The sequence below is a fragment of the Telmatherina bonti genome, assembly GCF_933228915.1.
Source record: "Telmatherina bonti genome assembly, chromosome: 12".
In the NCBI taxonomy this organism is placed as follows: Eukaryota; Metazoa; Chordata; class Actinopteri; order Atheriniformes; family Telmatherinidae; genus Telmatherina; species Telmatherina bonti.
This window is the reverse complement of record NC_136610.1, coordinates 2,551,414-2,576,794: the sequence shown is the minus strand read 5'-3', so window position 1 is coordinate 2,576,794 and position 25,381 is coordinate 2,551,414. Positions and strand designations below refer to the sequence as shown.

The 25,381-nt window shown below is 52.4% G+C and overlaps 1 protein-coding gene across 1 annotated transcript in view; it reads left to right on the top strand.

Annotated features, from left to right (window-relative positions):
• trappc11 (trafficking protein particle complex subunit 11) overlaps positions 1–25,381 on the top strand; it is an 81,037-nt gene that overhangs the window by 31,440 nt on the left and 24,216 nt on the right. Inside the window, exons 8-10 of the mRNA XM_079250241.1 lie at positions 22,288–22,384; positions 22,894–23,027; positions 24,083–24,224. Of these exons, the coding sequence (XP_079106367.1) occupies positions 22,288–22,384; positions 22,894–23,027; positions 24,083–24,224 (373 nt within the window). The remainder of the gene's footprint in view (positions 1–22,287; positions 22,385–22,893; positions 23,028–24,082; positions 24,225–25,381) is intronic.

Below are 25,381 nucleotides of genomic sequence, written 5' to 3'. Positions count from 1 at the left end.
CCAGTGAAGCCGGGGGATGTCCATATTTATGTCGTGTTCCAGTGGAGCCGGTGGACGTCCATGTTTAAGTCGTGTTCCCGTGGAGCTGGGGGACGTCCATGTTTACGTCGTGTTCCAGTGAAGTTGGGGGACATTCATGTTTACGTCGTGTTCCAGAGGAGCCGGGGGACGTCCATGTTTACGTCGTGTTCCAGTAGAGCCGGGGGATGTCCATGTTTACGTCATGTTCCAGTGGAGCCGGGGGACGTCCATGTTTACGTCGTGTTCCAGTGAAGCCGGAGGACGTCCATGTTTATGTCGTGTTCCAGTGAAGCCGGGGGATGTCCATGTTTACGTCGTGTTCCAGTGGAGTCGTGGGATGTCCATGTTTACGTCGTGTTCCAGTGAAGCCGGGGGACATCCCTGTGTACGTCATGTTCCAGTGGAGCCATGGGACGTCCATGTTTACGTCGTGTTCCAATGGAGCCGGGGGATGTTCATGTTTACGTCGTGTTCCAGTGAACCGTCCATGTTTACGTCGTGTTCCACTTGAACCGTCCATGTTTACGTCGTGTTCCAGTGAACCGTCCATGTTTACGTCGTGTTCCAGTGAACCGTCCATGTTTACGTCGTGTTCCAGTGGAGCCGGGGGATGTTCATGTTTACGTCGTGTTCCAGTGAACCATCCATGTTTACGTCGTGTTCCAGTGAAGTTGGGGGACATTCATGTTTACGTCGTGTTCCAGTGAAGCGTCCATGTTTACGTCGTGTTCCAGTGAAGCCGGGGGATGTCCATGTTTACGTCGTGTTCCAGTGGAGCCGGGGGATGTTCATGTTTACGTCGTGTTCCAGTGAAGCCGGGGGACATCCCTGTGTACGTCATGTTCCAGTGGAGCCGTGGGACGTCCATGTTTACGTCGTGTTCCAGTGGAGCCGGGGGATGTTCATGTTTACGTCGTGTTCCAGTGAACCATCCATGTTTACGTCGTGTTCCAGTGGAGCCGGGGGATGTTCATGTTTACGTCGTGTTCCAGTGAACCGTCCATGTTTACGTCGTGTTCCACTTGAACCGTCCATGTTTACGTCGTGTTCCAGTGAACCGTCCATGTTTACGTCGTGTTCCAGTGAACCGTCCATGTTTACGTCGTGTTCCAGTGAATCCGGGTGTCGTCCATGTTTATGTCGTGTTCCAGTGGAGCCGGTGGACGCCCATGTTTACGTCGTGTTCCCGTGGAGCTGGGGGACGTCCATGTTTACGTCGTGTTCCAGTGAAGTTGGGGGACATTCATGTTTACGTCGTGTTCCAGTGAAGCGTCCATGTTTACGTCGTGTTCCAGTGGAGCCGGGGGACGTCCATGTTTACGTCGTGTTACAGTGGAGCTCGGGGACGTCCATGTTTACGTCGTGTTCCAGTGAAGCTAGGGGACATCCGTGTTTACGTAGTGTTCCATTGAAGCTGGGGGACGTCCATGTTTACGTCGTGTTCCAGTGATGCCGCGGGACGTCCATGTTTACGTTGTGTTCCAGTGAAGCTGGGGGACGTCCATGTTTACGTCGTGTTCCAGTGGAGCCGGGGGACGTCCATGTTTACGTCGTGTTGCAGTGAAGCCGGAGGACGTCCATGTTTATGTCGTGTTCCAGTGGAGCCGGGGGACGTCCATGTTTACGTCGTGTTCCAGTGAACCGTCCATGTTTACGTCGTGTTCCAGTGAAGCATCCATGTTTACGTCGTGTTCCAGTGAAGCCGGGGGATGTCCATGTTTACGTCGTGTTCCAGTGGAGTCGTGGGATGTCCATGTTTACGTCGTGTTCCAGTGAAGCCGGGGGACATCCCTGTGTACGTCATGTTCCAGTGGAGCCGTGGGACGTCCATGTTTACGTCGTGTTCCAGTGGAGCCGGGGGATGTTCATGTTTACGTCGTGTTCCAGTGAACCATCCATGTTTACGTCGTGTTCCAGTGGAGCCGGGGGATGTTCATGTTTACGTCGTGTTCCAGTGAACCGTCCATGTTTACGTCGTGTTCCACTTGAACCGTCCATGTTTACGTCGTGTTCCAGTGAACCGTCCATGTTTACGTCGTGTTCCAGTGAACCGTCCATGTTTACGTCGTGTTCCAGTGAATCCGGGTGTCGTCCATGTTTATGTCGTGTTCCAGTGGAGCCGGTGGACGTCCATGTTTACGTCGTGTTCCCGTGGAGCTGGGGGACGTCCATGTTTACGTCGTGTTCCAGTGAAGTTGGGGGACATTCATGTTTACGTCGTGTTCCAGTGAAGCGTCCATGTTTACGTCGTGTTCCAGTGAAGCCGGGGGATGTCCATATTTATGTCGTGTTCCAGTGGAGCCGGTGGACGTCCATGTTTACGTCGTGTTCCCGTGGAGCTGGGGGACGTCCATGTTTACGTCGTGTTCCAGTGAAGTTGGGGGACATTCATGTTTACGTCGTGTTCCAGAGGAGCCGGGGGACGTCCATGTTTACGTCGTGTTCCAGTAGAGCCGGGGGATGTCCATGTTTACGTCATGTTCCAGTGGAGCCGGGGGACGTCCATGTTTACGTCGTGTTCCAGTGAAGCCGGAGGACGTCCATGTTTATGTCGTGTTCCAGTGAAGCCGGGGGATGTCCATGTTTACGTCGTGTTCCAGTGGAGTCGTGGGATGTCCATGTTTACGTCGTGTTCCAGTGAAGCCGGGGGACATCCCTGTGTACGTCATGTTCCAGTGGAGCCATGGGACGTCCATGTTTACGTCGTGTTCCAATGGAGCCGGGGGATGTTCATGTTTACGTCGTGTTCCAGTGAACCGTCCATGTTTACGTCGTGTCCCACTTGAACCGTCCATGTTTACGTCGTGTTCCAGTGAACCGTCCATGTTTACGTCGTGTTCCAGTGAACCGTCCATGTTTACGTCGTGTTCCAGTGGAGCCGGGGGATGTTCATGTTTACGTCGTGTTCCAGTGAACCATCCATGTTTACGTCGTGTTCCAGTGAAGTTGGGGGACATTCATGTTTACGTCGTGTTCCAGTGAACCGTCCATGTTTACGTCGTGTTCCACTTGAACCGTCCATGTTTACGTCGTGTTCCAGTGAACCGTCCATGTTTACGTCGTGTTCCAGTGAACCGTCCATGTTTACGTCGTGTTCCAGTGAATCCGGGTGTCGTCCATGTTTATGTCGTGTTCCAGTGGAGCCGGTGGACGTCCATGTTTACGTCGTGTTCCCGTGGAGCTGGGGGACGTCCATGTTTACGTCGTGTTCCAGTGAAGTTGGGGGACATTCATGTTTACGTCGTGTTCCAGTGAAGCGTCCATGTTTACGTCGTGTTCCAGTGAAGCCGGGGGATGTCCATATTTATGTCGTGTTCCAGTGGAGCCGGTGGACGTCCATGTTTACGTCGTGTTCCCGTGGAGCTGGGGGACGTCCATGTTTACGTCGTGTTCCAGTGAAGTTGGGGGACATTCATGTTTACGTCGTGTTCCAGAGGAGCCGGGGGACGTCCATGTTTACGTCGTGTTCCAGTAGAGCCGGGGGATGTCCATGTTTACGTCATGTTCCAGTGGAGCCGGGGGACGTCCATGTTTACGTCGTGTTCCAGTGAAGCCGGAGGACGTCCATGTTTATGTCGTGTTCCAGTGGAGTCGGGGGACGTCCATGTTTACGTCGTGTTACAGTGGAGCTCGGGGACGTCCATGTTTACGTCGTTTTCCAGTGAAGCTATGGGACATCCGTGTTTACGTAGTGTTCCATTAAAGCTGGGGGACGTCCATGTTTACGTCGTGTTCCAGTGATGCCGCGGGACGTCCATGTTTACGTTGTGTTCCAGTGAAGCTGGGGGACATCCATGTTTACGTCGTGTTCCAGTGGAGCCGGGGGACGTCCATGTTTACGTCGTGTTCCAGTGAACCGTCCATGTTTACGTCGTGTTCCAGTGAAGCATCCATGTTTACGTCGTGTTCCAGTGAAGCCGGGGGATGTCCATGTTTACGTCGTGTTCCAGTGGAGCTGGGGGACGTCCATGTTTACGTCGTGTTCCAGTGAAGTTGGGGGACATTCATGTTTACGTTGTGTTCCAGTGAAGCGTCCATGTTTACGTCGTGTTCCAGTGAAGCCGGAGGACGTCCATGTTTATGTCGTGTTCCAGTGGAGCCGGGGGACGTCCATGTTTACGTCGTGTTACAGTGGAGCTCGGGGACGTCCATGTTTACGTCGTGTTCCAGTGAAGCTAGGGGACATCCGTGTTTACGTAGTGTTCCATTGAAGCTGGGGGACGTCCATGTTTACGTCGTGTTCCAGTGATGCCGCGGGACGTCCATGTTTACGTTGTGTTCCAGTGAAGCTGGGGGACGTCCATGTTTACGTCGGGTTCCAGTGGAGCCGGGGGACGTCCATGTTTACGTCGTGTTGCAGTGAAGCCGGAGGACGTCCATGTTTATGTCGTGTTCCAGTGGAGCCGGGGGACGTCCATGTTTACGTCGTGTTCCAGTGAACCGTCCATGTTTACGTCGTGTTCCAGTGAAGCATCCATGTTTACGTCGTGTTCCAGTGAAGCCGGGGGATGTCCATGTTTACGTCGTGTTCCGGTGGAGTCGTGGGATGTCCATGTTTACGTCGTGTTCCAGTGAAGCCGGGGGACATCCCTGTGTACGTCATGTTCCAGTGGAGCCATGGGACGTCCATGTTTACGTCGTGTTCCAGTGGAGCCGGGGGATGTTCATGTTTACGTCGTGTTCCAGTGAACCGTCCATGTTTACGTCGTGTTCCAGTGGAGCCGGGGGATGTTCATGTTTACGTCGTGTTCCAGTGAACCATCCATGTTTACGTCGTGTTCCAGTGAAGTTGGGGGACATTCATGTTTACGTCGTGTTCCAGTGAAGCGTCCATGTTTACGTCGTGTTCCAGTGGAGCCGGGGGACGTCCATGTTTACGTCGTGTTACAGTGGAGCTCGGGGACGTCCATGTTTACGTCGTGTTCCAGTGAAGCTAGGGGACATCCGTGTTTACGTTGTGTTCCAGTGAAGCTGGGGGACGTCCATGTTTACGTCGTGTTCCAGTGGAGCCGGGGGACGTCCATGTTTACGTCGTGTTGCAGTGAAGCCGGAGGACGTCCATGTTTATGTCGTGTTCCAGTGGAGCCGGGGGACGTCCATGTTTACGTCGTGTTCCAGTGAACCGTCCATGTTTACGTCGTGTTCCAGTGAAGCATCCATGTTTACGTCGTGTTCCAGTGAAGCCGGGGGATGTCCATGTTTACGTCGTGTTCCGGTGGAGTCGTGGGATGTCCATGTTTACGTCGTGTTCCAGTGAAGCCGGGGGACATCCCTGTGTACGTCATGTTCCAGTGGAGCCATGGGACGTCCATGTTTACGTCGTGTTCCAGTGGAGCCGGGGGATGTTCATGTTTACGTCGTGTTCCAGTGAACCATCCATGTTTACGTCGTGTTCCAGTGGAGCCGGGGGATGTTCATGTTTACGTCGTGTTCCAGTGAACCGTCCATGTTTACGTCGTGTTCCACTTGAACCGTCCATGTTTACGTCGTGTTCCAGTGAACCGTCCATGTTTACGTCGTGTTCCAGTGAACCGTCCATGTTTACGTCGTGTTCCAGTGGAGCCGGGGGATGTTCATGTTTACGTCGTGTTCCAGTGAACCATCCATGTTTACGTCGTGTTCCAGTGAAGTTGGGGGACATTCATGTTTACGTCGTGTTCCAGTGAAGCGTCCATGTTTACGTCGTGTTCCAGTGAAGCCGGGGGATGTCCATGTTTACGTCGTGTTCCCGTGGAGCTGGGGGACGTCCATGTTTACGTCGTGTTCCAGTGAAGCCGGAGGACGTCCATGTTTACGTTGTGTTCCAGTGAAGCTGGGGGACGTCCATATTTACGTCGTGTTCCAGTGGAGCCGGGGGACGTCCATGTTTACCTCGTGTTCCAGTGAAGCATCCATGTGTACGTCGTGTTCCAGTGAAGCCGGGGGATGTCCATGTTTACGTCGTGTTCCAGTGGAGTCGTGGGATGTCCATGTTTATGTCGTGTTCCAGTGAAGCCGGGGGACGTCCCTGTGTACGTCATGTTCCAGTGGAGCCGTGGGACGTCCATGTTTACGTCGTGTTCCAGTGGAGCCGGGGGATGTTCATGTTTACGTCGTGTTCCAGTGAACCATCCATGTTTACGTCGTGTTCCAGTGGAGCCGGGGGATGTTCATGTTTACGTCGTGTTCCAGTGAACCGTCCATGTCTACGTCGTGTTCCACTTGAACAGTCCATGTTTACGTCGTGTTCCAGTGAACCGTCCATGTTTACGTCGTGTTCCAGTGAACCGTCCATGTTTACGTCGTGTTCCAGTGAATCCGGGTGTCGTCCATGTTTATGTCGTGTTCCAGTGGAGCCGGTGGACGTCCATGTTTACGTCGTGTTCCCGTGGACCTGGGGGACGTCCATGTTTACGTCGTGTTCCAGTGAAGTTGGGGGACATTCATGTTTACGTCGTGTTCCAGTGAAGCGTCCATGTTTACGTCGTGTTCCAGTGAAGCCGGGGGATGTCCATATTTATGTCGTGTTCCAGTGGAGCCGGTGGACGTCCATGTTTACGTCGTGTTCCAGTGGAGCTGGGGGACGTCCATGTTTACGTCGTGTTCCAGTGGAGCCGGTGGACGTCCATGTTTACGTCGTGTTCCCGTGGAGCTGGGGGACGTCCATGTTTATGTCGTGTTCCAGTGGAGCCGGTGGACGTCCATGTTTACGTCGTGTTCCCGTGGAGCTGGGGGACGTCCATGTTTACGTCGTGTTCCAGTGAAGTTGGGAGACATTCATGTTTACGTCGTGTTCCAGTGGAGCCGGGGGACGTCCATGTTTACGTCGTGTTCCAGTAGAGCCGGGGGATGTCCATGTTTACGTCGTGTTCCAGTGGAGTCGTGGGATGTCCATGTTTACGTCGTGTTCCAGTGAAGCCGGGGGACATCCCTGTGTACGTCATGTTCCAGTGGAGCCATGGGACGTCCATGTTTACGTCGTGTTCCAGTGGAGCCGGGGGATGTTCATGTTTACGTCGTGTTCCAGTGAACCATCCATGTTTACGTCGTGTTCCAGTGGAGCCGGGGGATGTTCATGTTTACGTCGTGTTCCAGTGAACCGTCCATGTTTACGTCGTGTTCCACTTGAACCGTCCATGTTTACGTCGTGTTCCAGTGAAGCATCCATGTTTACGTCGTGTTCCAGTGAACCGTCCATGTTTACGTCGTGTTCCAGTGGAGCCGGGGGATGTTCATGTTTACGTCGTGTTCCAGTGAACCATCCATGTTTACGTCGTGTTCCAGTGAAGTTGGGGGACATCCGTGTTTACGTAGTGTTCCATTGAAGCTGGGGGACGTCCATGTTTACGTCGTGTTCCAGTGATGCCGCGGGACGTCCATGTTTACGTTGTGTTCCAGTGAAGCTGGGGGACGTCCATGTTTACGTCGGGTTCCAGTGGAGCCGGGGGACGTCCATGTTTACGTCGTGTTGCAGTGAAGCCGGAGGACGTCCATGTTTATGTCGTGTTCCAGTGGAGCCGGGGGACGTCCATGTTTACGTCGTGTTCCAGTGAACCGTCCATGTTTACGTCGTGTTCCAGTGAAGCATCCATGTTTACGTCGTGTTCCAGTGAAGCCGGGGGATGTCCATGTTTACGTCGTGTTCCGGTGGAGTCGTGGGATGTCCATGTTTACGTCGTGTTCCAGTGAAGCCGGGGGACATCCCTGTGTACGTCATGTTCCAGTGGAGCCATGGGACGTCCATGTTTACGTCGTGTTCCAGTGGAGCCGGGGGATGTTCATGTTTACGTCGTGTTCCAGTGAACCGTCCATGTTTACGTCGTGTTTCAGTGGAGCCGGGGGATGTTCATGTTTACGTCGTGTTCCAGTGAACCATCCATGTTTACGTCGTGTTCCAGTGAAGTTGGGGGACATTCATGTTTACTTCGTGTTCCAGTGAAGCGTCCATGTTTACGTCGTGTTCCAGTGGAGCCGGGGGACGTCCATGTTTACGTCGTGTTACAGTGGAGCTCGGGGACGTCCATGTTTACGTCGTGTTCCAGTGAAGCTAGGGGACATCCGTGTTTACGTTGTGTTCCAGTGAAGCTGGGGGACGTCCATGTTTACGTCGTGTTCCAGTGGAGCCGGGGGACGTCCATGTTTACGTCGTGTTGCAGTGAAGCCGGAGGACGTCCATGTTTATGTCGTGTTCCAGTGGAGCCGGGGGACGTCCATGTTTACGTCGTGTTCCAGTGAACCGTCCATGTTTACGTCGTGTTCCAGTGAAGCATCCATGTTTACGTCGTGTTCCAGTGAAGCCGGGGGATGTCCATGTTTACGTCGTGTTCCGGTGGAGTCGTGGGATGTCCATGTTTACGTCGTGTTCCAGTGAAGCCGGGGGACATCCCTGTGTACGTCATGTTCCAGTGGAGCCATGGGACGTCCATGTTTACGTCGTGTTCCAGTGGAGCCGGGGGATGTTCATGTTTACGTCGTGTTCCAGTGAACCATCCATGTTTACGTCGTGTTCCAGTGGAGCCGGGGGATGTTCATGTTTACGTCGTGTTCCAGTGAACCGTCCATGTTTACGTCGTGTTCCACTTGAACCGTCCATGTTTACGTCGTGTTCCAGTGAACCGTCCATGTTTACGTCGTGTTCCAGTGAACCGTCCATGTTTACGTCGTGTTCCAGTGGAGCCGGGGGATGTTCATGTTTACGTCGTGTTCCAGTGAACCATCCATGTTTACGTCGTGTTCCAGTGAAGTTGGGGGACATTCATGTTTACGTCGTGTTCCAGTGAAGCGTCCATGTTTACGTCGTGTTCCAGTGAAGCCGGGGGATGTCCATGTTTACGTCGTGTTCCCGTGGAGCTGGGGGACGTCCATGTTTACGTCGTGTTCCAGTGAAGCCGGAGGACGTCCATGTTTACGTTGTGTTCCAGTGAAGCTGGGGGACGTCCATATTTACGTCGTGTTCCAGTGGAGCCGGGGGACGTCCATGTTTACCTCGTGTTCCAGTGAAGCATCCATGTGTACGTCGTGTTCCAGTGAAGCCGGGGGATGTCCATGTTTACGTCGTGTTCCAGTGGAGTCGTGGGATGTCCATGTTTATGTCGTGTTCCAGTGAAGCCGGGGGACGTCCCTGTGTACGTCATGTTCCAGTGGAGCCGTGGGACGTCCATGTTTACGTCGTGTTCCAGTGGAGCCGGGGGATGTTCATGTTTACGTCGTGTTCCAGTGAACCATCCATGTTTACGTCGTGTTCCAGTGGAGCCGGGGGATGTTCATGTTTACGTCGTGTTCCAGTGAACCGTCCATGTTTACGTCGTGTTCCACTTGAACAGTCCATGTTTACGTCGTGTTCCAGTGAACCGTCCATGTTTACGTCGTGTTCCAGTGAACCGTCCATGTTTACGTCGTGTTCCAGTGAATCCGGGTGTCGTCCATGTTTATGTCGTGTTCCAGTGGAGCCGGTGGACGTCCATGTTTACGTCGTGTTCCCGTGGACCTGGGGGACGTCCATGTTTACGTCGTGTTCCAGTGAAGTTGGGGGACATTCATGTTTACGTCGTGTTCCAGTGAAGCGTCCATGTTTACGTCGTGTTCCAGTGAAGCCGGGGGATGTCCATATTTATGTCGTGTTCCAGTGGAGCCGGTGGACGTCCATGTTTACGTCGTGTTCCAGTGGAGCTGGGGGACGTCCATGTTTACGTCGTGTTCCAGTGGAGCCGGTGGACGTCCATGTTTACGTCGTGTTCCCGTGGAGCTGGGGGACGTCCATGTTTATGTCGTGTTCCAGTGGAGCCGGTGGACGTCCATGTTTACGTCGTGTTCCCGTGGAGCTGGGGGACGTCCATGTTTACGTCGTGTTCCAGTGAAGTTGGGAGACATTCATGTTTACGTCGTGTTCCAGTGGAGCCGGGGGACGTCCATGTTTACGTCGTGTTCCAGTAGAGCCGGGGGATGTCCATGTTTACGTCGTGTTCCAGTGGAGTCGTGGGATGTCCATGTTTACGTCGTGTTCCAGTGAAGCCGGGGGACATCCCTGTGTACGTCATGTTCCAGTGGAGCCATGGGACGTCCATGTTTACGTCGTGTTCCAGTGGAGCCGGGGGATGTTCATGTTTACGTCGTGTTCCAGTGAACCATCCATGTTTACGTCGTGTTCCAGTGGAGCCGGGGGATGTTCATGTTTACGTCGTGTTCCAGTGAACCGTCCATGTTTACGTCGTGTTCCACTTGAACCGTCCATGTTTACGTCGTGTTCCAGTGAAGCATCCATGTTTACGTCGTGTTCCAGTGAACCGTCCATGTTTACGTCGTGTTCCAGTGGAGCCGGGGGATGTTCATGTTTACGTCGTGTTCCAGTGAACCATCCATGTTTACGTCGTGTTCCAGTGAAGTTGGGGGACATTCATGTTTACGTCGTGTTCCAGTGAAGCCGGGGGATGTCCATGTTTACGTCGTGTTCCCGTGGAGCTGGGGGACGTCCATGTTTACGTCGTGTTCCCGTGGAGCCGGAGGACGTCCATGTTTACGTTGTGTTCCAGTGAAGCTGGGGGACGTCCATGTTTACGTCGTGTTCCAGTGGAGCCGGGGGACGTCCATGTTTACGTCGTGTTCCAGTGAACCGTCCATGTTTACGTCGTGTTCCAGTGAACCATCCATGTTTACGTCGTGTTCCAGTGGAGCCGGGGGATGTTCATGTTTACGTCGTGTTCCAGTGAACCGTCCATGTTTACGTCGTGTTCCACTTGAACCGTCCATGTTTACGTCGTGTTCCAGTGAACCGTCCATGTTTACGTCGTGTTCCAGTGAACCGTCCATGTTTACGTCGTGTTCCAGTGAATCCGGGTGTCGTCCATGTTTATGTCGTGTTCCAGTGGAGCCGGTGGACGTCCATGTTTACGTCGTGTTCCCGTGGAGCTGGGGGACGTCCATGTTTACGTCGTGTTCCAGTGAAGTTGGGGGACATTCATGTTTACGTCGTGTTCCAGTGAAGCGTCCATGTTTACGTCGTGTTCCAGTGAAGCCGGGGGATGTCCATATTTATGTCGTGTTCCAGTGGAGCCGGTGGACGTCCATGTTTACGTCGTGTTCCCGTGGAGCTGGGGGACGTCCATGTTTACGTCGTGTTCCAGTGAAGTTGGGGGACATTCATGTTTACGTCGTGTTCCAGTGAAGCGTCCATGTTTACGTCGTGTTCCAGTGAAGCCGGGGGATGTCCATATTTATGTCGTGTTCCAGTGGAGCCGGTGGACGTCCATGTTTACGTCGTGTTCCCGTGGAGCTGGGGGACGTCCATGTTTACGTCGTGTTCCAGTGAAGTTGGGCGACATTCATGTTTACGTCGTGTTCCAGTGGAGCCGGGGGACGTCCATGTTTACGTCGTGTTCCTGTAGAGCCGGGGGATGTCCATGTTTACGTCATGTTCCAGTGGAGCCGGGGGACGTCCATGTTTACGTCGTGTTCCAGTGAACCGTCCATGTTTACGTCGTGTTCCAGTGAACCGTCCATGTTTACGTCGTGTTCCAGTGAATCCGGGTGTCGTCCATGTTTATGTCGTGTTCCAGTGGAGCCGGTGGACGTCCATGTTTACGTCGTGTTCCCGTGGACCTGGGGGACGTCCATGTTTACGTCGTGTTCCAGTGAAGTTGGGGGACATTCATGTTTACGTCGTGTTCCAGTGAAGCGTCCATGTTTACGTCGTGTTCCAGTGAAGCCGGGGGATGTCCATATTTATGTCGTGTTCCAGTGGAGCCGGTGGACGTCCATGTTTACGTCGTGTTCCAGTGGAGCTGGGGGACGTCCATGTTTACGTCGTGTTCCAGTGGAGCCGGTGGACGTCCATGTTTACGTCGTGTTCCCGTGGAGCTGGGGGACGTCCATGTTTATGTCGTGTTCCAGTGGAGCCGGTGGACGTCCATGTTTACGTCGTGTTCCCGTGGAGCTGGGGGATGTTCATGTTTACGTCGTGTTCCAGTGAACCGTCCATGTTTACGTCGTGTTCCACTTGAACCGTCCATGTTTACGTCGTGTTCCAGTGAAGCATCCATGTTTACGTCGTGTTCCAGTGAACCGTCCATGTTTACGTCGTGTTCCAGTGGAGCCGGGGGATGTTCATGTTTACGTCGTGTTCCAGTGAACCATCCATGTTTACGTCGTGTTCCAGTGAAGTTGGGGGACATTCATGTTTACGTCGTGTTCCAGTGAAGCCGGGGGATGTCCATGTTTACGTCATGTTCCCGTGGAGCTGGGGGACGTCCATGTTTACGTCGTGTTCCCGTGGAGCCGGAGGACGTCCATGTTTACGTTGTGTTCCAGTGAAGCTGGGGGACGTCCATGTTTACGTCGTGTTCCAGTGGAGCCGGGGGACGTCCATGTTTACGTCGTGTTCCAGTGAACCGTCCATGTTTACGTCGTGTTCCAGTGAACCATCCATGTTTACGTCGTGTTCCAGTGGAGCCGGGGGATGTTCATGTTTACGTCGTGTTCCAGTGAACCGTCCATGTTTACGTCGTGTTCCACTTGAACCGTCCATGTTTACGTCGTGTTCCAGTGAACCGTCCATGTTTACGTCGTGTTCCAGTGAACCGTCCATGTTTACGTCGTGTTCCAGTGAATCCGGGTGTCGTCCATGTTTATGTCGTGTTCCAGTGGAGCCGGTGGACGTCCATGTTTACGTCGTGTTCCCGTGGAGCTGGGGGACGTCCATGTTTACGTCGTGTTCCAGTGAAGTTGGGGGACATTCATGTTTACGTCGTGTTCCAGTGAAGCGTCCATGTTTACGTCGTGTTCCAGTGAAGCCGGGGGATGTCCATATTTATGTCGTGTTCCAGTGGAGCCGGTGGACGTCCATGTTTACGTCGTGTTCCCGTGGAGCTGGGGGACGTCCATGTTTACGTCGTGTTCCAGTGAAGTTGGGGGACATTCATGTTTACGTCGTGTTCCAGTGAAGCGTCCATGTTTACGTCGTGTTCCAGTGAAGCCGGGGGATGTCCATATTTATGTCGTGTTCCAGTGGAGCCGGTGGACGTCCATGTTTACGTCGTGTTCCCGTGGAGCTGGGGGACGTCCATGTTTACGTCGTGTTCCAGTGAAGTTGGGCGACTTTCATGTTTACGTCGTGTTCCAGTGGAGCCGGGGGATGTCCATGTTTACGTCGTGTTCCTGTAGAGCCGGGGGATGTCCATGTTTACGTCATGTTCCAGTGGAGCCGGGGGACGTCCATGTTTACGTCGTGTTCCAGTGAACCGTCCATGTTTACGTCGTGTTCCAGTGAACCGTCCATGTTTACGTCGTGTTCCAGTGAATCCGGGTGTCGTCCATGTTTATGTCGTGTTCCAGTGGAGCCGGTGGACGTCCATGTTTACGTCGTGTTCCCGTGGACCTGGGGGACGTCCATGTTTACGTCGTGTTCCAGTGAAGTTGGGGGACATTCATGTTTACGTCGTGTTCCAGTGAAGCGTCCATGTTTACGTCGTGTTCCAGTGAAGCCGGGGGATGTCCATATTTATGTCGTGTTCCAGTGGAGCCGGTGGACGTCCATGTTTACGTCGTGTTCCAGTGGAGCTGGGGGACGTCCATGTTTACGTCGTGTTCCAGTGGAGCCGGTGGACGTCCATGTTTACGTCGTGTTCCCGTGGAGCTGGGGGACGTCCATGTTTATGTCGTGTTCCAGTGGAGCCGGTGGACGTCCATGTTTACGTCGTGTTCCCGTGGAGCTGGGGGACGTCCATGTTTACGTCGTGTTCCAGTGAAGTTGGGAGACATTCATGTTTACGTCGTGTTCCAGTGGAGCCGGGGGACGTCCATGTTTACGTCGTGTTCCAGTAGAGCCGGGGGATGTCCATGTTTACGTCGTGTTCCAGTGGAGTCGTGGGATGTCCATGTTTACGTCGTGTTCCAGTGAAGCCGGGGGACATCCCTGTGTACGTCATGTTCCAGTGGAGCCATGGGACGTCCATGTTTACGTCGTGTTCCAGTGGAGCCGGGGGATGTTCATGTTTACGTCGTGTTCCAGTGAACCATCCATGTTTACGTCGTGTTCCAGTGGAGCCGGGGGATGTTCATGTTTACGTCGTGTTCCAGTGAACCGTCCATGTTTACGTCGTGTTCCACTTGAACCGTCCATGTTTACGTCGTGTTCCAGTGAAGCATCCATGTTTACGTCGTGTTCCAGTGAACCGTCCATGTTTACGTCGTGTTCCAGTGGAGCCGGGGGATGTTCATGTTTACGTCGTGTTCCAGTGAACCATCCATGTTTACGTCGTGTTCCAGTGAAGTTGGGGGACATTCATGTTTACGTCGTGTTCCAGTGAAGCCGGGGGATGTCCATGTTTACGTCGTGTTCCCGTGGAGCTGGGGGACGTCCATGTTTACGTCGTGTTCCCGTGGAGCCGGAGGACGTCCATGTTTACGTTGTGTTCCAGTGAAGCTGGGGGACGTCCATGTTTACGTCGTGTTCCAGTGGAGCCGGGGGACGTCCATGTTTACGTCGTGTTCCAGTGAACCGTCCATGTTTACGTCGTGTTCCAGTGAACCATCCATGTTTACGTCGTGTTCCAGTGGAGCCGGGGGATGTTCATGTTTACGTCGTGTTCCAGTGAACCGTCCATGTTTACGTCGTGTTCCACTTGAACCGTCCATGTTTACGTCGTGTTCCAGTGAACCGTCCATGTTTACGTCGTGTTCCAGTGAACCGTCCATGTTTACGTCGTGTTCCAGTGAATCCGGGTGTCGTCCATGTTTATGTCGTGTTCCAGTGGAGCCGGTGGACGTCCATGTTTACGTCGTGTTCCCGTGGAGCTGGGGGACGTCCATGTTTACGTCGTGTTCCAGTGAAGTTGGGGGACATTCATGTTTACGTCGTGTTCCAGTGAAGCGTCCATGTTTACGTCGTGTTCCAGTGAAGCCGGGGGATGTCCATATTTATGTCGTGTTCCAGTGGAGCCGGTGGACGTCCATGTTTACGTCGTGTTCCCGTGGAGCTGGGGGACGTCCATGTTTACGTCGTGTTCCAGTGAAGTTGGGGGACATTCATGTTTACGTCGTGTTCCAGTGAAGCGTCCATGTTTACGTCGTGTTCCAGTGAAGCCGGGGGATGTCCATATTTATGTCGTGTTCCAGTGGAGCCGGTGGACGTCCATGTTTACGTCGTGTTCCCGTGGAGCTGGGGGACGTCCATGTTTACGTCGTGTTCCAGTGAAGTTGGGCGACATTCATGTTTACGTCGTGTTCCAGTGGAGCCGGGGGACGTCCATGTTTACGTCGTGTTCCTGTAGAGCCGGGGGATGTCCATGTTTACGTCATGTTCCAGTGGAGCCGGGGGACGTCCATGTTTACGTCGTGTTCCAGTGAACCGTCCATGTTTACGTCGTGTTCCAGTGAACCGTCCATGTTTACGTCGTGTTCCAGTGAATCCGGGTGTCGTCCATGTTTATGTCGTGTTCCAGTGGAGCCGGTGGACGTCCATGTTTACGTCGTGTTCCCGTGGACCTGGGGGACGTCCATGTTTACGTCGTGTTCCAGTGAAGTTGGGGGACATTCATGTTTACGTCGTGTTCCAGTGAAGCGTCCATGTTTACGTCGTGTTCCAGTGAAGCCGGGGGATGTCCATATTTATGTCGTGTTCCAGTGGAGCCGGTGGACGTCCATGTTTACGTCGTGTTCCAGTGGAGCTGGGGGACGTCCATGTTTACGTCGTGTTCCAGTGGAGCCGGTGGACGTCCATGTTTACGTCGTGTTCCCGTGGAGCTGGGGGACGTCCATGTTTATGTCGTGTTCCAGTGGAGCCGGTGGACGTCCATGTTTACGTCGTGTTCCCGTGGAGCTGGGGGATGTTCATGTTTACGTCGTGTTCCAGTGAACCGTCCATGTTTACGTCGTGTTCCACTTGAACCGTCCATGTTTACGTCGTGTTCCAGTGAAGCATCCATGTTTACGTCGTGTTCCAGTGAACCGTCCATGTTTACGTCGTGTTCCAGTGGAGCCGGGGGATGTTCATGTTTACGTCGTGTTCCAGTGAACCATCCATGTTTACGTCGTGTTCCAGTGAAGTTGGGGGACATTCATGTTTACGTCGTGTTCCAGTGAAGCCGGGGGATGTCCATGTTTACGTCATGTTCCCGTGGAGCTGGGGGACGTCCATGTTTACGTCGTGTTCCCGTGGAGCCGGAGGACGTCCATGTTTACGTTGTGTTCCAGTGAAGCTGGGGACGTCCATGTTTACGTCGTGTTCCAGTGGAGCCGGGGGACGTCCATGTTTACGTCGTGTTCCAGTGAACCGTCCATGTTTACGTCGTGTTCCAGTGAACCATCCATGTTTACGTCGTGTTCCAGTGGAGCCGGGGGATGTTCATGTTTACGTCGTGTTCCAGTGAACCGTCCATGTTTACGTCGTGTTCCACTTGAACCGTCCATGTTTACGTCGTGTTCCAGTGAACCGTCCATGTTTACGTCGTGTTCCAGTGAACCGTCCATGTTTACGTCGTGTTCCAGTGAATCCGGGTGTCGTCCATGTTTATGTCGTGTTCCAGTGGAGCCGGTGGACGTCCATGTTTACGTCGTGTTCCCGTGGAGCTGGGGGACGTCCATGTTTACGTCGTGTTCCAGTGAAGTTGGGGGACATTCATGTTTACGTCGTGTTCCAGTGAAGCGTCCATGTTTACGTCGTGTTCCAGTGAAGCCGGGGGATGTCCATATTTATGTCGTGTTCCAGTGGAGCCGGTGGACGTCCATGTTTACGTCGTGTTCCCGTGGAGCTGGGGGACGTCCATGTTTACGTCGTGTTCCAGTGAAGTTGGGGGACATTCATGTTTACGTCGTGTTCCAGTGAAGCGTCCATGTTTACGTCGTGTTCCAGTGAAGCCGGGGGATGTCCATATTTATGTCGTGTTCCAGTGGAGCCGGTGGACGTCCATGTTTACGTCGTGTTCCCGTGGAGCTGGGGGACGTCCATGTTTACGTCGTGTTCCAGTGAAGTTGGGCGACATTCATGTTTACGTCGTGTTCCAGTGGAGCCGGGGGACGTCCATGTTTACGTCGTGTTCCTGTAGAGCCGGGGGATGTCCATGTTTACGTCATGTTCCAGTGGAGCCGGGGGACGTCCATGTTTACGTCGTGTTCCAGTGAACCGTCCATGTTTACGTCGTGTTCCAGTGAACCGTCCATGTTTACGTCGTGTTCCAGTGAATCCGGGTGTCGTCCATGTTTATGTCGTGTTCCAGTGGAGCCGGTGGACGTCCATGTTTACGTCGTGTTCCCGTGGACCTGGGGGACGTCCATGTTTACGTCGTGTTCCAGTGAAGTTGGGGGACATTCATGTTTACGTCGTGTTCCAGTGAAGCGTCCATGTTTACGTCGTGTTCCAGTGAAGCCGGGGGATGTCCATATTTATGTCGTGTTCCAGTGGAGCCGGTGGACGTCCATGTTTACGTCGTGTTCCAGTGGAGCTGGGGGACGTCCATGTTTACGTCGTGTTCCAGTGGAGCCGGTGGACGTCCATGTTTACGTCGTGTTCCCGTGGAGCTGGGGGACGTCCATGTTTATGTCGTGTTCCAGTGGAGCCGGTGGACGTCCATGTTTACGTCGTGTTCCCGTGGAGCTGGGGGACGTCCATGTTTACGTCGTGTTCCAGTGAAGTTGGGAGACATTCATGTTTACGTCGTGTTCCAGTGGAGCCGGGGGACGTCCATGTTTACGTCGTGTTCCAGTAGAGCCGGGGGATGTCCATGTTTACGTCGTGTTCCAGTGGAGTCGTGGGATGTCCATGTTTACGTCGTGTTCCAGTGAAGCCGGGGGACATCCCTGTGTACGTCATGTTCCAGTGGAGCCATGGGACGTCCATGTTTACGTCGTGTTCCAGTGGAGCCGGGGGATGTTCATGTTTACGTCGTGTTCCAGTGAACCATCCATGTTTACGTCGTGTTCCAGTGGAGCCGGGGGATGTTCATGTTTACGTCGTGTTCCAGTGAACCGTCCATGTTTACGTCGTGTTCCACTTGAACCGTCCATGTTTACGTCGTGTTCCAGTGAAGCATCCATGTTTACGTCGTGTTCCAGTGAACCGTCCATGTTTACGTCGTGTTCCAGTGGAGCCGGGGGATGTTCATGTTTACGTCGTGTTCCAGTGAACCATCCATGTTTACGTCGTGTTCCAGTGAAGTTGGGGGACATTCATGTTTACGTCGTGTTCCAGTGAAGCCGGGGGATGTCCATGTTTACGTCGTGTTCCCGTGGAGCTGGGGGACGTCCATGTTTACGTCGTGTTCCCGTGGAGCCGGAGGACGTCCATGTTTACGTTGTGTTCCAGTGAAGCTGGGGGACGTCCATGTTTACGTCGTGTTCCAGTGGAGCCGGGGGACGTCCATGTTTACGTCGTGTTCCAGTGAACCGTCCATGTTTACGTCGTGTTCCAGTGAACCATCCATGTTTACGTCGTGTTCCAGTGGAGCCGGGGGATGTTCATGTTTACGTCGTGTTCCAGTGAACCGTCCATGTTTACGTCGTGTTCCACTTGAACCGTCCATGTTTACGTCGTGTTCCAGTGAACCGTCCATGTTTACGTCGTGTTCCAGTGAACCGTCCATGTTTACGTCGTGTTCCAGTGAATCCGGGTGTCGTCCATGTTTATGTCGTGTTCCAGTGGAGCCGGTGGACGTCCATGTTTACGTCGTGTTCCCGTGGAGCTGGGGGACGTCCATGTTTACGTCGTGTTCCAGTGAAGTTGGGGGACATTCATGTTTACGTCGTGTTCCAGTGAAGCGTCCATGTTTACGTCGTGTTCCAGTGAAGCCGGGGGATGTCCATATTTATGTCGTGTTCCAGTGGAGCCGGTGGACGTCCATGTTTACGTCGTGTTCCCGTGGAGCTGGGGGACGTCCATGTTTACGTCGTGTTCCAGTGAAGTTGGGGGACATTCATGTTTACGTCGTGTTCCAGTGAAGCGTCCATGTTTACGTCGTGTTCCAGTGAAGCCGGGGGATGTCCATATTTATGTCGTGTTCCAGTGGAGCCGGTGGACGTCCATGTTTACGTCGTGTTCCCGTGGAGCTGGGGGACGTCCATGTTTACGTCGTGTTCCAGTGAAGTTGGGCGACATTCATGTTTACGTCGTGTTCCAGTGGAGCCGGGGGACGTCCATGTTTACGTCGTGTTCCTGTAGAGCCGGGGGATGTCCATGTTTACGTCATGTTCCAGTGGAGCCGGGGGACGTCCATGTTTACGTCGTGTTCCAGTGAAGCCGGAGGACGTCCATGTTTACGTCGTGTTCCAGTGGAGCCGGGGGACGTCCATGTTTACGTCGTTTTACAGTGGAGCTGGGGGACGTCCATGTTTACGTCGTGTTCCAGTGAAGCTAGGGGACATCCGTGTTTACGTAGTGTTCCATTGAAGCTGGGGGACGTCCATGTTTACGTCGTGTTCCAGTGAAGCCGCGCGACGTCCATGTTTACGTCGTGTTCCAGTGAAGCCGGGGGACGTCCATGTTTACGTCGTGTTCCAGTGGAGCCGGGGGACGTCCATGTTTACGTCGTGTTCCAGTGAAGCATCCATGTTTACGTCGTGTTCCAGTGAAGCCGGGGGATGTCCATGTTTACGTCGTGTTCCAGTGGAGTCGTGGGATGTCTATGTTTACGTCGTGTTCCAGTGAACCATCCATGTTTACGTCGTGTTCCAGTGAACCATCCATGTTTACGTCGTGTTCCAGTGAACCGTCCATGTTTACGTCGTGTTCCACTTGAACCGTCCATGTTTACGTCGTGTTCCAGTGAACCGTCCATGTTTACGTCGTGTTCCAGTGAAACGTCCATGTTTACGTCGTGTTCCAGTGAATCCGGGTATCGTCCTTGTTTATGTCGTGTTCCAGTGGAGCCGGTGGACGTCCATGTTTACGTCGTGTTCCCGTGGAGCTGGGGGACGTCCATGTTTACGTCGTGTTCCAGTGAAGTTGGGGGACATTCATGTTTACGTCGTGTTCCAGTGAAGCGTCCATGTTTACGTCGTGTTCCAGTGAAGCCGGGGGATGTCCATATTTATGTCGTGTTCCAGTGGAGCCGGTGGACGTCCATGTTTACGTCGTGTTCCCGTGGAGCTGGGGGACGTCCATGTTTACGTCGTGTTCCAGTGAAGTTGGGGGACATTCATGTTTACGTCGTGTTCCAGTGGAGCCGGGGGACGTCCATGTTTACGTCGTGTTCCAGTAGAGCCGGGGGATGTCCATGTTTACGTCATGTTCCAGTGGAGCCGGGGGACGTCCATGTTTACGTCGTGTTCCAGTGAAGCCGGAGGACGTCCATGTTTATGTCGTGTTCCAGTGGAGCCGGGGGACGTCCATGTTTACGTCGTGTTACAGTGGAGCTGGGGGACGTCCATGTTTACGTCGTGTTCCAGTGAAGCTAGGGGACATCCGTGTTTACGTAGTGTTCCATTGAAGCTGGGGGACGTCCATGTTTACGTCGTGTTCCAGTGAAGCCGCGGGACGTCCATGTTTACGTTGTGTTCCAGTGAAGCTGGGGGACGTCCATGTTTACGTCGTGTTCCAGTGGAGCCGGGGGACGTCCATGTTTACGTCGTGTTCCAGTGAACCGTCCATGTTTACGTCGTGTTCCAGTGAAGCATCCATGTTTACGTCGTGTTCCAGTGAAGCCGGGGGATGTCCATGTTTACGTCGTGTTCCAGTGGAGTCGTGGGATGTTCATGTTTACGTCGTGTTCCAGTGAACCGTCCATGTTTACGTCGTGTTCCAGTGAAGCATCCATGTTTACGTCGTGTTCCAGTGAAGCATCCATGTTTACGTCGTGTTCCAGTGAAGCATCCATGTTTACGTCGTGTTCCAGTGAAGCCGGGGGATGTCTATGTTTACGTCGTGTTCCAGTGAAGCCGGGGGACATCCCTGTGTACGTCATGTTCCAGTGGAGCCGTGGGACGTCCATGTTTACGTCGTGTTCCAGTTTAGCCGGGGGATGTTCATGTTTACGTCGTGTTCCAGTGAACCATCCATGTTTACGTCGTGTTCCAGTGAACCATCCATGTTTACGTCGTGTTCCAGTGAACCGTCCATGTTTACGTCGTGTTCCAGTGAAGCCGGTGTCGTCCATGTTTATGTCGTGTTCCAGTGGAGCCGGTGGTCGTCCATGTTTACGTCGTGTTCCCGTGGAGCTGGGGGACGTCCATGTTTACGTCGTGTTCCAGTGAAGTTGGGGGACATTCATGTTTACGTCGTGTTCCAGTGAAGCGTCCATTTTTACGTCGTGTTCCAGTGGAGCCGGGGGATGTTCATGTTTACGTCGTGTTCCAGTGAACCGTCCATGTTTACGTCGTGTTCCAGTGAACCGTCCATGTTTACGTCGTGTTCCAGTGAAGCCGGGTGTCGTCCATGTTTATGTCGTGTTCCAGTGGAGCCGGTGGACGTCCATGTTTACGTCGTGTTCCAGTGAAGCGTCCATGTTTACGTCGTGTTCCAGTGAAGCCGGGGGATGTCCATGTTTATGTCGTGTTCCAGTGGAGCCGGTGGACGTCCATGTTTACGTCGTGTTCCCGTGGAGCTGGGGGACGTCCATGTTTACGTCGTGTTCCAGTGAAGTTGGGGGACATTCATGTTTACGTCGTGTTCCAGTGGAGCCGGTGGACGTCCATGTTTACGTCGTGTTACAGTGGAGCTGGGGGACGTCCATGTTTACGTCGTGTTCCAGTGGAGCCGGGGGACGTCCATGTTTACGTCGTGTTCCAATGGAGCCGGGGGATGTCCATGTTTACGTCGTGTTCCAGTGGAGCTGAGGGACATCCATGTTTACGTCGTGTTCCAGTGGAGCTGAGGGACGTCCATGTTTACGTCGTGTTCCATTGAAGCGTCCATGTTTACGCCCGTGTTTTACTGACCAGAGCGGACCAGAGCTCTTCCCCGTCCTCCAACTCTTCTACTGGGACACCACCGGCTCCTTTGTCGGGGAGATCTTTACCAGGAGTTTGCTCTTGCGGTTGTTGTACCTCTGATGAATTAAATTGGCCTGAAAAAGTATTGTGTAACTTTAACTATTGCTAGTCTTCTAAGTAAAAGGTTTCATACACTGAATTATGTTGGGTGAACTGCATTGTGGGAAGTCCTGTGCCCCCACCGTCACCATTCCACGTCTACTGGTCACGCTGATATAATTACAGTTAATGTTCTAAACATTTCTGGATGAGTTATCTGACTGGGATGCAGATGTGTTTTTGTCAGATGTCAGGGTGTTTGTGTGTTGCTTGGTGACTTCATTCATGTAAAAGGCATCAGATCCTGTTCTCAGCTGTGTGTTCCTGTGTATGCAGGTACTACAGAACTGCATACAGTCTTGTCCATGAACTCAGAGCGCATGAAACCAACATGCTGGAGATCAAGACTATGGCTGGATTCATCAACTACAAGGTACGGTCTGCTCACCTGGGATGAAATGTTGTCCTAAACCCTGACACACTGATGGCTTCGGTCGGGTCTAAACTAGCTTCCTGTCAGCTGAACGTGCACGTGGAGCAATGTTTCCCGTGGCCATGTGGTCAGATGATCAAGCAGAGAAAACAAGAAATGAGTGAAACTGGTTTGAGCTGTTCAACACGTTGTTGGGGAAGCATCTCCTTCCTCCTCCTTGGGAAGCGGCTCGCCGCCCCACCTCCTTGGGAGGCGGCTCGCCGCCCCACCTCCTTGGGAGGCGGCTCGCCGCCCCACCTCCTTGGGAAGCTACGAGTTCTGCTGGCAGAAATTTCCAACATCATTAGTTTTCACAGCGTTTCTGGGAGAAGATGTTTTTGTTTTCTATTAAACTGAATGTTGCTAAATTAAAGCCAGTGAAAAAGTGTAAGGTTTTTCCTTCCTTGCGTGTGTGTGTGGGTGTGTGTGTGTGTGTGTGTGTGTGTGTGTGTGTGTGTGTGTCCTTTCAGATCTGCCGCCTGTGCTTTCAGTACAACACCCCCCTGGATGCCATCGCTCAGTTCCGCAAACACATTGACCTGTGTAAGAAGAAGATCGGCAGCGCTGAACTGGCCTTTGAACACTCTGCTTGGATGTCTAAACAGTGAGATACATTTTCTGTGTTTAACCAGTATGAAATCCCACTTATAACCCAGTATACCAGTGCAGGAGCGGTCTGGCTGCTGGACTGCAGCGTACTCATTGTGGTCAGGGATGAAAAAGCCTGTAGCTAAGAGCTAACAGGAGCTAACCGAGCTAACGGGAGCTAACCAGCAGGGGGTTGGCAGGCTAAAGCTAAACGGCGCTGTTCTCCAGCTAAAACCCGCCGTTGTTCTACACACTGCCTCCTTGCGGTGAAATTCGTGTACCTGTCAGTCAGCAGGACATCCCCCTAGTTATGCTGAGTTTTGAGGTTTATAATGCTCCATCTTCAGTTCCTTTAAACAGTAACATCTGTGGTGATGATTTGACTTGAGATAAAAGTGTCAGCTTTGATTTGATACCCAGATGGTTTATGTAGAGTGTATGATCACAGAGAAATGTGCCATTCTAGTTGTTTGTCATTTTCAAGCCAAAACCTTCAAAAGACACCTGGAAGAAGTGAAAGGATGTGTCCTTATCTGGCTAAATAATCTCCTCTCTGAATGCAGGTGTCCATGAACGGGCCGAGCCGGTCATGTAGAACAGGTGCACAGTATCTGCACAGTACTTAACGCTGTGCATACGCACCTCTGATCAGACTGGACATTGTGTACTTGCAGACACGCTGCATTCTCCCGGCATGGTTGATGGGCGAGGCCCAGAGACTCTGACAACGCTAACAAGGGAAAACTTTCCATGGCCGGTCTGCTTTTATTCTGAAATTTTCCACTGTGAACTGATCTGATTGGCCAGATCACAGATGCAGCAGATTGAACGTGTCGTTGCAGGATGATGTTCGCTTGAGCAGATCTGGTGAACTGCCAAGAGGCACGAATGAGATTTGAACTTTGGAAGGTTGCTGTCAGTGAAATCCCTTTAGTGCCTGTTGGTTTTGTTTATTTAGTAAAACTATTTTCCCAGCATCCTATTTTTCAGATTTCTCTATGGATGACATGTCGACAGAGAGTTGCTATGCAACCTAAAAGCAGGCGGTTCTGCCTCTTTGCTTCCTGACAGGTTCCAGTCGTTTGGCGAGCTGTTCGACGAGGCCATAAAGCTGGGTCTGACGGCCATCCAGACCCAGAACCCTGGTTTCTACTACCAGCAGGCTGCCTGCTACAGCCAGGACAGAAAGCAGTTAGCTCAGCAGCTCTGTCAGGTGATGATAATGTTTCACATTCATACTTTAATGTTTGGTCATCATCATTGCTTCATATAAATCCATCTCCGCTACATTTTTGCCTCAGATTTCTGTTTGGCAGCTTCTCTGCATCCCAGAGGTTGCACATGCAGCTCAGTCTGGTCTCCAGGGGGTCAGATCAGGCAACCTGTACTTTCTCTTTGATTCTGTAGTACCAGTACATTACCTAGTACATTTAAAGAATAATCCTTTTAAATAACTTGCTGAAAAACCTTAAACATTTTATTCATTTACATACATTTTTTGTTGCATAAAACACATTTAGATTTTGTTCCTAAAATTTTTACATGGTTGCTAAATCTCTTTTAAATTTAATGTTTAGATTTACATATTGTATGTGTTATAATAACTATATTTTTGTCTAGTATTTCTTTATTTTCAGTCTTTATTTAGTTTGACATGTTACACAGGTACGTATCTCCACATACCTGCTTCCAGAGCAGCGTGGAGCTATTAAAGCAGCATTTCATACCAGGAAGTGAAAAGTCCACTATTTCACATTATGATCAGATTAACTTTTCAATGTATCTTCAATGTATGCATGTACATTTCTACATGTGTTTAGTAATCCTGTCCACCTGAACGAACTCTAGGCTGTTAGATCCTACACAAGAAGATGGCTGGGGACATCACGGTGTCGATGCGTCAGCCGACACCAAGGCTGAACAAATGTCCAATCCAATGGGACTGATTGGTCGGATTGGATTGGGCATGGTTAGAGGTGGGCGTGGTTAATGTGGAAAAGCATTTCTGCAGGTTGAACGTATAGTTTTTAATCAACATTAGAAAACATGAAACGTCACCTGGACACACAAGAGAGAACAGTTACCGCGAAGCAGAGCGTTTTAGCCGACTGCTTGGACTCAATACTTGGCTTCAACGCACCTTGAACATGGATTTTATTGACAATTTCAATCTGTTCTGGAATCGCCCCTCATTTGTCAGATCTGATGGACTTCATCCAAGCCACCTAGGGTCTCATGTACTGGCAAATAATTTACACTATTCCATACAATCATCTGTGCAGTCCTGACTATTCATGTCACACACCTCAGCTTCCTGGTCCTTCCAGCCACAACCACAGCTAGTACAAAACCCCCCATCACTCATTAGTC